This window comes from Thalassophryne amazonica, chromosome 12 (genome assembly GCF_902500255.1).
Source record: "Thalassophryne amazonica chromosome 12, fThaAma1.1, whole genome shotgun sequence".
In the NCBI taxonomy this organism is placed as follows: domain Eukaryota; kingdom Metazoa; phylum Chordata; class Actinopteri; order Batrachoidiformes; family Batrachoididae; genus Thalassophryne; species Thalassophryne amazonica.
Window position 1 is genome coordinate 64366304 of NC_047114.1, and position 13693 is coordinate 64379996.

At 46.8% G+C, this 13693-nt stretch overlaps 1 protein-coding gene across 1 annotated transcript; it reads left to right on the plus strand.

Moving 5' to 3' along the window:
- The first annotated feature begins 7287 nt into the window (after positions 1 to 7287).
- LOC117522555 lies at positions 7288 to 9271 on the plus strand. The gene is made up of 2 exons (XM_034183993.1): positions 7288 to 7805; positions 8791 to 9271. The coding sequence occupies exons 1-2, from the start codon at positions 7595 to 7597 to the stop codon at positions 9030 to 9032; spliced, it is 453 nt and encodes a 150-aa protein (XP_034039884.1). The 5' UTR covers positions 7288 to 7594; the 3' UTR covers positions 9033 to 9271.
- The last annotated feature ends 4422 nt before the right edge of the window (positions 9272 to 13693 follow it).

The window sequence follows — 13693 nt, forward strand, 5'->3', positions numbered from 1 at the left end:
CCCGCTCAGTGTTCCCCCACTAATACCTTCTTCGAAGCTAACAGTCACCGCCACGGCCTTGTGGGAGTACCAGATGTCAATATGCCACTGTTTCCTCCTCCAGACATGTCATTAAAGGTGCATTATGCAGACACTAACCCTTTTGCTACTGCACACATGGACAGTTTTATACATAGTACACCAGCTACATCCAAACCAGAAGCAAAAGCAGTGCCCGTGTCCTATCCATGCATCTATCCAGCAAAGACTGTTAACTATGGACATTCTTCAGTAAGCCACCCCCGTCACTCAGCTCTACCTAAGAGCCGGCCCACGCCCTGTTTGCCTCCATTATCAGACAGCGATGAGGACTACGACCCCAAAGAGAGAGTCCCCACGCTACGCCCTGGCCAGTACGACGGCAGTACACCATGGAGAGAGTTTCTTCACAGATTTGAGAGCTGCGCTGAGGCAAACCACTGGTCAGCAAAGACAAAGGCCACCCAGCTAAAGTTCTGTCTTACTGGAGCTGCAGGCGCTATTGTCCACAGAAACCCTCGTTCATCCAAGTGGGACTACCGCTGCCTGCTGGAGGAACTCGAGACTGCATACGGCCCTTCTTCAGGTCATGCAGCGGCTGTGGCAGTGGAGCTGAGGCAAAGAGTATGTAAATCTGGCGAGGCTCTTCATGTTTTCAGAGATGACATTTATGGAAAAGTTGCTGTAGCTTATGGAGATTGGTCAGAGTCTGAACAAGATGCTATAGCTGTTGAGGTTTTCACAAATGGCTTGGGCGATGCAGAGCTAGTCCAAAGACTATTAGAAAAGCATCCAGCTACACTAGCCAGAGCATATGAAATAGCACACCGTCATGAAACCACAAAAAGGGCCGCATCCTATGTCACCAGCATGATGCAGCCAGGGGCCCGCAACACCCTTGAACGCAGACCTCGTGCTGCTGTTGTCAGAGAAATAGACAAAAATGAGACTGTACTTGCTTTTACACCTGCAGCCAGCCCCTCAACCAACCGCTTTGTCCCAAGCATCCCTGCTAAAACTCCAAAGCCACACAAAAACTTTTAAAAGGGCGAGATCCGCTGTCACAACTGTAAGGGTTGGGGTCACAAGCAGAGCCAGTGACCCACCTCTCCGAGAAACGTAAAGACTTTTGTTCCATGCACCAACCAAGAAAACTCCCAGACCGTTGTGCTCCACCTTAAAGAACAGAACTGTGAAATGAGCATCCACCTGCACATGTACGAGCTGGAGGTGTGTGCAGTCTTGGACAGTGGGGCGCGGAGGAGCGTGTTGCCCCTTCATCATTACAACGCCATTCATCCAGAGATGAGGCCTCCGCTTCAGTTATCCATCGTTGAGACCTTGGTCGGCGTGGGACCCGGAGATGTACCAGTACTTGGCGAAGCCAAAGTACCTGTCAGCATCAACAACCGTCAAATCGAAGTGGACTTTCTAGTGGCAGACACTGCGGGTCACGAAGTGCTGCTTGGTCACCCTTTCCTCACCCAAGCAGAGGCCCGTCTTGATTTCAGTAAGCACCGCATAGTTCTGTTTGGAGAGGAAGTGCCCTACTTTCACCCTGAGGCCATCCCAAAGTCGCACGCTGTGAGAGTAGCCAGGACTGTTGTGGTTGAGCCCGGACAAGAGTACCTCGTCAAGGACACTGTGCATTGTAACAAAGCTGCTCAGGGAGACATGATGCTTAGCCCCACAAAAGGTTTTGTTGAGAAGCATAAAGTGCTCATTGCCAGAGCCCTAGTTGACAATAAGCCCACTAATGTTGTTCCACTATGCCTCTTTAACCCTGGCAACAAGACTGTGACTATTAAAGAAGATGCTATTGCAGGCCTCCTCCAACCGGCTGAAATTGTGCCGCCACCCCGTGTCCCCACGGCGGCAGACCGTCCAGCCAGCTCCCTTGCAGTGCCAGAGCACCTCCAAGAACTTTATGCTCAGAGCTCCATTGACCTTAATGACTGTGAAAAACTTCAACTGTCTAACCTGTTATGTGCATATGAAAGTGTCTTTTCCAGGGGACCTGGGGACTTGGGCCAAACCAGCCTTGTGCAGCACGATATCATCACCCGGCCTGGGGCTCCAGTGAAGCAACGACCTCGTCGGATGGCTGGGGACAAGCAGCAGGATGCAGACCAGCAGATCCGTGAGAGCCTCCAAAGCGGCCTCGCCTCCTGCAGCCACAGCAGTTGGGCCTCACCGATCGTTATGGTTCATAAGTATGTATCACCTGTGTATTGATTAGAGGGCCCTCAACGACCGCAACATCACCGACGCGTACCCACTGCCCCGCATCCAAGACACCCTGGACACACTTGGCACTGCCAAATGGTTCAGCACCCTGGATCTTGCCTCAGGCTACTGGCAAGTCGAACTAACAACCAGAGCCCGGCGTGCTGCTGCCTTCTGTACGCAAAATGGACTATTTGAATGGAACATCATGCCATTTGGCTTATGTAACGCACCGGCGACGTTTCAACGCCTCATGGACCGCGTCCTAGCTGGCATGCAATGGGAGACCTGCCTCGTCTATCTGGATGACATCATCGTGCTGGCCAAGGACATGCCCCAGATGCTGCAGATGTTGCACCAAGTGTTCCAGAGACTTAAACAAGCAAACCTCAAACTTAAGCCAACCAAATGCTGCCTGTTTCGCTGCCAAGTCGCCTATCTAGGTCACATTGTGTCCGAGCGTGGTGTAGCCACCGACCCCAATAAGGTCCACAAAGTCCACACTTGGCCTACTCCCATGTCTGTCCAGCAGGTCAGACGTTTCGTTGGCCTCGCCTCCTACTACCGCAGGTTTGTGAAAGACTTTGCCTCGATTGCTGAACCGTTACACAACCTGACAAAGAAAAATGCACACTTTCAGTGGCACACAGAACACCAAGAAGCCTTTGACACACTCAAACACCGCCTTACCACCGCCCCTGTCTTAGGCTATCCGCTGGACCATGGTGAGATGATCCTGGACACCAACGCTAGTGACGCAGGCATCGGCGCCATCCTATCGCAAATGCAAGATGGTGCTGAACATGTGTTGGCATATGGCAGCCGCACACTCTAAGACTGAACAGAACTATTGCACTACAAGACAAGAGCTGCTCGCCATTGTAAATTTTACGTCACATTTCCGTCAGTATCTGCTTGGGCGATCCTTCAAGGTGTGTACTGACCACAGCAGTCTCCGTTGGCTAACCAAAATGAAAGAGCCAGAAGGTCAGTTAGCCCGGTGGCTTGAGAAGCCGGCGGAGTACGAGTTTGACATCCTTCACCGCCCAGGTCGTTTACACACTAATGCTGACAGCCTTTCTTGCAGGCCCTGCCGCCAATCCTGCCCTTGTAGCCTGCAGGAGCCCTCCTCACAGCAAAATGCTAAGAGTCACCAAGCAATTCAGTGTGATTTGGACTGCAACACCAGCTCCCTGTCATTGAGTCCGGTGGGGTTAGTGGCATGCCCTACAATCGCAGCTTTGAGTCCAGTGGGGGTAAGCGAAAACATTATTGCTACTGACACTTTAAAACAAACAGAGACAATCTATGTGACTGATACAAACGAGACTACACTGTTTCCCAGCTGGACTATGGATGAGTTGTGCCAGGCCCAAGCATCTGATCCAGACATTTCCCCTGTCAGATCCTGGTTAGAGGCCAGCAGTGAGCACCCCCCTTGGACTACCGTCACCCCATGCAGCCCAGCCACCAAAATGTACTGGAGTCAATGGAAAAGACTGTACTTCCGAGATGGAGTCCTGGTCCGTCGTTTTCATTGTTTGGACGACACACAGTTCGATCCACAAATTGTCCTGCCACGCAAAATGCAACCCGATGTTATGCGCCAATTGCATGAGGGGCCAGTAGGTGGACATTTTGGTATTGAACGGACTGTGGCCAGACTTCAAACCCGATACTACTGGTACCACATGAGGGAAGATGTCGCCCTCTGGTGCCAGACTTGTGCAAACTGTGCATGCAGAGCCCGACCCCACAAAACCCCTCAAGCGCCCATGGGAACTGTTAGGGTTGGAGCCCCCATGGAGCGCATTGCACTGGACATTATGGGCTGACTTAACGAGACATAACGCAAAAATTGTTATGTCCTTGTCATACAGGAATACTTCACTAAATGGACTGAAGTTTTTGCCATCCCTGATGAAAAAGCTGTGACAGTGGCACAGGTCGTTGCAACCGAATGGGTGTGTCATTTCGGAATGCCTCACTTGCTACACAGCGACCAAGGATGCAATTTTGAATCCGAGGTTTTTCAGGAAATGTGCCGTCTGTTTGGCATTGAGAAAACCCACACAACACCTTTCAGACCGCAGTCCAGCGGCCAAGTTGAACGTTTCATTGCCACTCTATAAAAGATTCTGGCCTCCACTGCGGAACGTTGTCACTGGGATTGGGACTTGATGATCCCATATGCAGTTATGGCCTACAGAGCGACCAAGCACAGTTCTACTGGCTTCATCCCTAACTACATGATGTTCGGATGCGAAATAAATGAGCCTGTGGACCTGGTTGCTGGTTTGCCCCCGGACTCTGACTGTGCACTTTCAGCCCCAGAGTTTGTACAACAAATGCGTGACTGGCTGGAACTGGCTCACAACATCACTCATGAAGCCCTGGGTGAGTCAGTCACACAGTGCTAAAAGACAATATGACAAAAACGCTTGCCACGCACAGTATAAAGTCGGAGATGCTGTGTGGTATCTGATCAAAGGAACTCGTCATGTCAGAAACAAAGTCAAAACGTTTCTCCCCTCCTATGAAGGACCTTTCTTTGTCATGGGACAGCTGGACGATCTGGTCTACAGGATCCAAAAGAGCCCAAGATCCAAAGTCAAAGTAGTCCACCATGACCAACTGAAATACTACCACAGCCATGAGCCCCTGGACAACACCTGGGTACTGGACCAAGCAAAAAACTGGACACCTTCTGAGATCCAGCCACCAGCCTTGGATGAAGACCCAGCATTCCAGGACCTCGGCCTGCACCACCTCTACTCTACTGCCTCCAGTGATGGCCCCAACAGTTCCCAGCCGTCTACTCCACCTGCCAATGACTCCAATGTCATCGGGTTGCTTTCATCCACTCCTTCCCATGTGATATTTGACCATGGTGGGGGTGTGGTGGAGGAGCCAGACCACCAGAGTCAGCCCGTGTTGCGTCCTGAACGTCAGCACAGGAGACCAAATCGGTATGGAGACTGAGTCACTGAGTAAGTCACTTTTGAAGTTAATATTTGCACTAGAGACGTTATAGTTTTATTGAGACTCTAGTCTTGTTTACAATGTTTTGCATTTTTGCTACAAAGCACTTTTTCATTGTAAAAAAAACAAAAAAAAACTGAAGAGACAATGTTTTATATTCTTGCAGTTCGTAACATTTGAATGCATTGTGATTATAAGACCAGTCAGTTATTCCCGATCGTCGTAGAAATGTAGCTTAATATGTAATGTACTCTTTTCCTAACAAGGTCATTGCATTTTTATATATATACTCACTTGTTCACTGTGTAATGAGCTAAAATTTATCACTGCTTAGACACTTGTGCTTACAGTTAAACCTACCTACTTTAATACTTACATTAGAATGTACTGGTTGGACACAGTTATCTCTTCACATATTTAGGCCTACATTAATAGAGATTGTGTGGTAACTTTTCTTTATAATATGGAATGGAATTATTGCTAATTGCCAGTCCATGGTGGGGGTAGTGTTGTGGGATGTGTCTAATGTGTTGTGTTTAGCTCAGTGAGTGTGTGTGTGTGTGAACGCGAGTGAGAGAGAGCGAGTGCGTGAGCGTGACTGTGGTGCGCGCCGCTGAGAGCGGGACTCGGCAGAGCAGATGTGATGCATGTAGCAGTGTGTCTGTGGAGAAGTTTGGTGACGGCGGTCGGGCAAGTAGCAGGGCTCATGATGTTGTGCCGCACCACACAATAGCAGCGTGGAACGTTCGAGGGAGTTAACCCCGGAGGAAGACCTGCCTTCGGCCCTGAAGGACGGATCTCCCCTGTGTCCCCCAACTAAAAGAGTTAGGAGACTGAAGCAGGAATGGTTAACAATGCGAGGTCTGTTAGAAAAGTATCGGACCTTTTTATTTTTTTCAAAAACCTGATGGATTTGAATCAGGTGTGCTTGCATGAGCAAACCTTGAACCTTCGTGCACATGCGTGATTTTTTTCACGCCTGTCGGTTGCGTCATTTGCTTGTAAGCAGCCTTTGTGTGAGGATGGGTGGAGTCTTTCGTCATTTTTTCTTTGCAAGGAAATGGCGGAACAACTGGAGCAGTGCGACTTCATCAAATTTTGCCAGAAACTGGGCCACAGCCAGGTGGAAACCATTCAGATTATTCAGACGGCTTTCAGTGACGATCCTCTGGGCATCACACAGATTAAGGAGTGGTACAACCGGTTTAAAGACGGCCGTACAACGGTGGAGAGCGAGCCGCGCTCCTGTCGGCCATCAACATGCTGAAATGACCAGATCATTTCCAAAGTGAACGCTGTGGACATGTGGGACCGTCGTGTGATTATCCGAGAAATTGCGGAAGAGGTGGACATCAGCACTTTTTCAGCACATTCCACTGTGAAAGAAAATTTTGCCATGAAAAGAGTGGCGGCGAAATTCATCGGCCGACCGACAGGCGTGAAAAAAATCACGCATGCGCACGAAGGTTCAAGGTTGGCTCATGCAAGCACATGTGATTCAAATCCATCAGGTTTTTGAAAAAAATAAAAAGGTCTGATACTTTTCTAACAGACCTCGTATGATAAAGGTGTTATATTTAGCCAAAAACGAAGCAAAGTTAGCAGCTAGCGACACCAGGAAGTGGCGTCACCATGCAAACGTCCGTGAGATCATAATATAAAAAAAGGAACAGAATGTGACATTTTAACCTGTTAAAATACCTTTTAAAATTGGTCAAGGTTAGCCAACTTTGAACTTGTCCAAGAATGCCCAAGAATGTTCCCTGTGAATTTGAAGACTCTGGCAACAAAAGGACTGGACTTATGCTGAGCACAGATGGACAGACGGATGGACACAAAGCCTTCACAATGGCCATATTTGATGGCCTCGGGTAAAAATGGAAGGCTTTGACAGATGGGTTTACACACAGACTGTAAAATACATACACAATGTACTGTGCATGCTGCACTATGCACCAGTTAAATACTCCCTCCCTGTCTGACCTTGACCTTGGGAAAGCTGCTGCAGCTAATCTGGTTTCCATCTGCGTAACACTTCAAGCAGACAAATATGAAGTTGTTGCAAGGAACCAAAATAAAACATTCAACAGTGAGAGAGCTCATTTAGGTTTGGAGTCTAAAGGCACCACTTATCTGCAGGATTTCTATCTTCTTGATGTAGGTAAAGTTACTGACATTTAATTTGCCAACTCAGAAGTTTTATTGAAGGTGTAAAATGTAGTCATTGTCTCATTTTTTAAATTTTTTTGCAGGATTTAAGACATTGAAATATTCAGTTTCGATGTTGCACAGTGTAGCCACCTGATGCTTTTGGGATTTGTACATAAAGGACTGTTAGAACATTCGGCAGACATCTGAAGACTCCCACATGGCAATGGACACACCAGTGGATCCTTTAAATGTGCGTTACAAAGAGGAAGATGGGACAGTCTTCTTTGAGAGCTATGTACCTCCTGCACGGGATGCAGTCCACCTGCCGACCTATGTCCTCTACCTGCTCATGGCTGTCTTCATCGTGCTGTTAGTTCTTTACGCCATCATCGGTCATCTTATCAAAGACCTCATCCATGACTTTGCAGGTGAGTTTCTGTGGCTTTTCACACATTTATACCAGGTAGACTGTAGAAATCTGTGTTGTAAATCATAATAGGTATGCGCCATTCCAATGTCACTATGGGTATGGATGCTGATGTGGATTTTGATACTGGTGATGATACTAATGTTATTTGGTATGATGGTGATCAGGCATAATACTCAAAGCTGTGTGCATATTGTAACACAACAATAAAATGCTGGGTTGATTTTAAACAGCCACATGGGAAAAAAAAAAGTTGAATAAAGCTGCTGACAGTATCTGCAAACTTTCTCAGTTTGCTCAACAATAAAAGCATTTTAAATTGTAGATGTTGTTGTGAAAATGTAGGCTTGTGAAAGTAAAGAATATAAAGAAAATACAGCTTCCTAAAGCTGTTTTCCCTTAAAAACCTTGTAAAAATTATTAAGCATGTCCCCAATTTTCTTAAGTGTTGCCACAGCAAAGCCAGTACGCCGGATCCCCTTCCTGATTATATACACGTCACACTATATTATTATAATGCATATGTTTATGACACACACACACACACAGGCTGCTGTTTGGATCCCAGTAACAATGCACAGAGATATAAATATTAAAATTAAAACTTGCACCAAAATCCCAGTGCGGCTCTGTGCTGCAGCGTCTGCGGTGACCTTGAACAAACAGGAGCCACTGAAAATCAAACAGTTATAACATTTTATGCGTCAGTTCCCTCCAGGTGCTCCGGCTTCTTCCCACTTCGACATGCAGGTTTGGTGAACTGGTGACTGAATTGTCCGTCGGTGTGAATGTGTTTGTCTGTGTATACCTGTAAGCCCTGTGACACACTGCCCGTCCAGGGTGTACCCAGCCTTTTGCCCATTGACCACTGGGACAGGCTCAACCCCTGTGACCCTTAAATGGAAGAACCAGGTTTAGAAAATGGGTAGATGGATGGCTACAGAGTTTAAAATGTTTTATTACTCACACTGTTTCTTGTATTGCAGACTGGTTGCTTGGAGAGCAACCCGAGGAGATAAAAGTGAATCTTTGCGAGGCCAAAGATAAGTTTGTAGCAGACTGGTGCCCAGAGACCTCCCCTGAATTAGAGGAGATGGCCCGAGTGGTGGAGAACAAGATGGCTGCTGAGGGACACATGAGGTCCCCGACCATATGGATCATCTCTGATGGCCTTGATCCACGGGCAATCAGGACAGGACCTCGTGTCGTATTTGGAAAGAGGACTTAGATGCATGAACAATAACAAAATGAAGAGAATCCACACTAAAGATTTCTTTCAGACCTCATATATCCTGTATGAACACTGAAATAACTGAAAGGACAGCAGCTAGAGTCACTCATAATGGTTCAGGGGTGAAGACATCTGAAACTACACTGTAACAATCATAGTTTTTTATAAGTGTATGTGAGAGAGGCAAAGACACAATGGTTTTATGACCACATCTAGTGTGTGTTGAGGTCATTACAACTCACAATCACAGCAGGATACAGTTAAAAAAAAAGATTGTGGCCCCTAAAACGTTTACACATTTTATTTTTTTATGACATCAGATTTTAAAAGTATTACAGTTTCTTAACATTACAATGCTACTTGTGTGCTACATTATAGTCCACCCTCCCCCCTTCTTTGTACATCCAAATAAAACAGCATTTATTTTTTTATAAGTTTTGATTATTTTGTTTGTCAATTAAGTGTGTTTTATTTAAGATGTGAACTTCTAATTTTGACAGCTTCAGAGCTGAAAATAAACCTCGTGTTGCCGTGTTTGATCTTTGGCGCCCCCTGATGGAGAACTAGCATCATCTCAGATTGACTCAACAGCAACAAACGTTTAATTTTAATTTAACCAGGTTAGTCCCATTGAGATCAAGACCTCTTTTGCAAGGGAGACCTGGACAGTAATAAAGTTTCCTATTGACCTAACCTGCAAACAAGGGGAGTGGGAAACGAACCCATGATATACTGTACTTGCTGTGAGGCAACAGTACTAACCACTAATCCACCGTTGTCACTCTGCAAATGAAGCTCAGACACCTTTCAGACTGATATCAAGGAAATACCTTTAAATTTAAAGGTCACAGCCTTCAATCATCATCAGTTCTGATCTACAACCTTTATTTATGTCAAAGCTGTTGTGTGGGCCATTATTTAATGCTTCGATCTTAAATATGATCAATCTATCTTTGTTAGTTGGCTATGTACCACAGGCTTTTAAGGTGGCAGTAATTAAACCATTACTTAAAAAGCCATCACTTGACCCAGCTATCTTAGCTAATTATAGGCCAATCTCCAACCTTCCTTTTCTCTCAAAAATTCTTGAAAGGGTAGTTGTAAAACAGCTAACTGATCATCTGCAGAGGAATGGTCTATTTGAAGAGTTTCAGTCAGGTTTTAGAATTCATCATAGTACAGAAACAGCATTAGTGAAGGTTACAAATGATCTTCTTATGGCCTCGGACAGTGGACTCATCTCTGTGCTTGTTCTGTTAGACCTCAGTGCTGCTTTTGATACTGTTGACCATAAAATTTTATTACAGAGATTAGAGCATGCCATAGGTATTAAAGGCACTGCGCTGCAGTGGTTTGAATCATATTTGTCTAATAGATTACAATTTGTTCATGTAAATGGGGAATCTTCTTCACAGACTAAAGTTAATTATGGAGTTCCACAAGGTTCTGTGCTAGGACCAATTTTATTCACTTTATACATGCTTCCTTTAGGCAGTATTATTAGACGGTATTGTTTAAATTTTCATTGTTACGCAGATGATATCCAGCTTTATCTATCCATGAAGCCAGAGGACACACACCAATTAGCTAAACTGCAGGATTGTCTTACAGACATAAAGATATGGATGACCTCTAATTTCCTGCTTTTAAACTCAGATAAAACTGAAGTTATTGTACTTGGCCCCACAAATCTTAGAAACATGGTGTCTAATCAGATCCTTACTCTGGATGGCATTACCCTGACCTCTAGTAATACTGTGAGAAATCTTGGAGTCATTTTTGATCAGGATATGTCATTCAAAGCGCATATTAAACAAATATGTAGGACTGCTTTTTTGCATTTACGCAATATCTCTAAAATTAGAAAGGTCTTGTCTCAGAGTGATGCTGAAAAACTAATTCATGCATTTATTTCCTCTAGGCTGGACTATTGTAATTCATTATTATCAGGTTGTCCTAAAAGTTCCCTAAAAAGCCTTCAGTTAATTCAAAATGCTGCAGCTAGAGTACTAACGGGTGTTGTGAAAGTGTATTGACACGGACCCACAACAGGGGGCGCAAATGAACGGCCAATAGATGAGCCAAAAAGTAACAATTTAATGTTGTGAAACGTGCACAACGAATATACAGACAATCTCAGAATATAATTACAGTCAAATCACAAAGGTGACGTGTGGGCAGGCTCGAGGATAGAAGACGTCTGTCCTGAGATGAACCGGAACCACACGATTTCCTCCGCCACCGAACCCAGAGAATACTGGAGCCGCCAAGTCCCGAATTCCCAGGTGATCACCGTCCCCGACTGTCGGATCTGGTACTGCTGGCGAGAACAAAGACAGTCAAGTGTGGGTGTGTATACACCCAGTAACAACAACGGTGGGAATGCCACCTCCACCTCTCACTCAATATGCTGATGTGTTTGCAGTGATCCCTCAGAGAAAAAGAGTGCCGTCCTGCACTCACTCAGCTTCCACAAAACAAGGGACCGGTACGCCTGCAAACACAATGTACAGATTACAGATAAACACAAAAAGGCTGAGGATATTACCTACAATGAAGTACGATATCTCGGCAACGAGGTGGAGATGACGTCTGGTCTTTATGGAGTGTGATGATGAAGAATGTGTGACAGCTGCCAGGAATTAATGAGTGACAGCTGTCACTCCCGGCTGTGTCCGTGGCGGCAGCGCCCTCTCGTGCCTGAAGCCCGCACTTCAGGCAGGGCGCCCTTTGGTGGTGGGCCAGCAGTACCTCTTCTGGCGGCCCACACAACAGGGACTAGAAGGAGAGAGCATATCTCACCCATATTGGCCTCTCTTCATTGGCTTCCTGTTAACTCTAGAATAGAATTTAAAATTCTTCTTCTTACTTATAAGGTTTTGAATAATCAGGTCCCATCTTATCTTAGGGACCTCATAGTACCATATCACCCCAATAGAGCGCTTTGCTCTCAGACTGCAGGCTTACTTGTAGTTCCTAGGGTTTGTAAGAGTAGAATGGGAGACAGAGCCTTCAGCTTTCAGGCTCCTCTCCTGTGGAACCAGCTCCCAATTCAGATCAGGGAGACAGACACCCTCTCTACTTTTAAGATTAGGCTTAAAACTTTCCTTTTTGCTAAAGCTTATAGTTAGGGCTGGATCAGGTGACCCTGAACCATCCCTTAGTTATGCTGCTATAGACGTAGACTGCTGGGGGGTTCCCACGATGCACTGTTTCTTTCTCTTTTGCTCTGTATGCACCACTCTGCATTTAATCATTAGTGATCGATCTCTGCTCCCCTCCACAGCATGTCTTTTTCCCGGTTCTCTCCCTCAGCCCCAACCAGTCCCAGCAGAAGACTGCCCCTCCCTGAGCCTGGTTCAGCTGGAGGTTTCTTCCTGTTAAAAGGGAGTTTTTCCTTCCCACTGTAGCCAAGTGCTTGCTCACAGGGGGTCGTTTTGACCGTTGGGGTTTTACATAATTATTGTATGGCTTTGCCTTACAATATAAGGCGCCTTGGGGCAACTGTTTGTTGTGATTTGGCGCTATATAAAAAAAAAATTGATTGAATTGATTGATTGGGCCGCCAGAAGAGGAGGTACTGCTGGCCCACCACCACCAGATGGCGCCCTGCTTGGAGTGCGGGCTTCAAGCACGAGAGGGCGTCGGAGCAACGGAGAGTGACAGCTGTCATTCATCATCAGCACCAGCTGTCACTCATTCACCACATCACCATAAAAGCCGGACTACAACTCCACCTCCCCGCCGAGAAATCAGCAACCAAGAGGTACTCTTCTCTGTGGTAATTTTCTCTGCTAACATAACTCTTCCTTGCAGCCGCTTGCCCTGTGGTGTTCTTATCGGAGCTGGAGAAGGGCGTGACCGCGACGACTTCGCATCACGCTCCATAGCAGATAAGTGGTTACACAGGAGCTGCATGAGTGTGTGATTGGAGGTGGAGGTGCTCCCTCCCAAAAAGAACATTGACTGTGAGTGGACTACTGAGTGTGCGGATTCACACTCACCTGGATTTTCTCTGTTCTCTGCCAGCAGTACCAGGGTCGACAGCCGAAGGCAGAGGCCACCTGGGGACTCGGGACTTGGCGGCTCCGGTGTTCTTCAGGCCCGCTGGTGGTGGAAGCTGTGTGGGAATCGGCTCTTCTCTCGCCAGAGGTCTTCTATCTTTGAGCCTGCCCACACGTCACCTGGTGTCTCATTGGCAATCCATATCTCTGTCTGTATTCCGTTGTGTGTTTTCACAACATTAAATTGTTACTGGTTGGCTTATCCATTGTCCGTTCCTTAGCGCCCCCTGTTGTGGGTCCGTGTCACGACACCTTCCCAATAGGATTTCTCGGCCAAGCGTCATGGATCCTGAGGGGCGTCAACCAGAGCTTGAACAGCCTATGGAAGAGCAAGAGGCGCAGGCATCAGCGGGAGGTGTGTTGAGTGATCTGCAGCATATCCTAACCGCCTTCACGGCTCGGTTGGATTTGGTGACCGAGCAGAATGTACTCCTTAATCGGAGGATGGAGGCTCTCACCGCCAGGGTGGAAGCGCGCGATCAAGGTGCTGCTGCAGTCCCTCCTCTCGCTGGTCCTGGGCCCGACACAGACATTCCACTGGTCGTTCAACGACCCCCCCCCCACCGTCCCCTGAAGCATACATAAGCCCTCCGG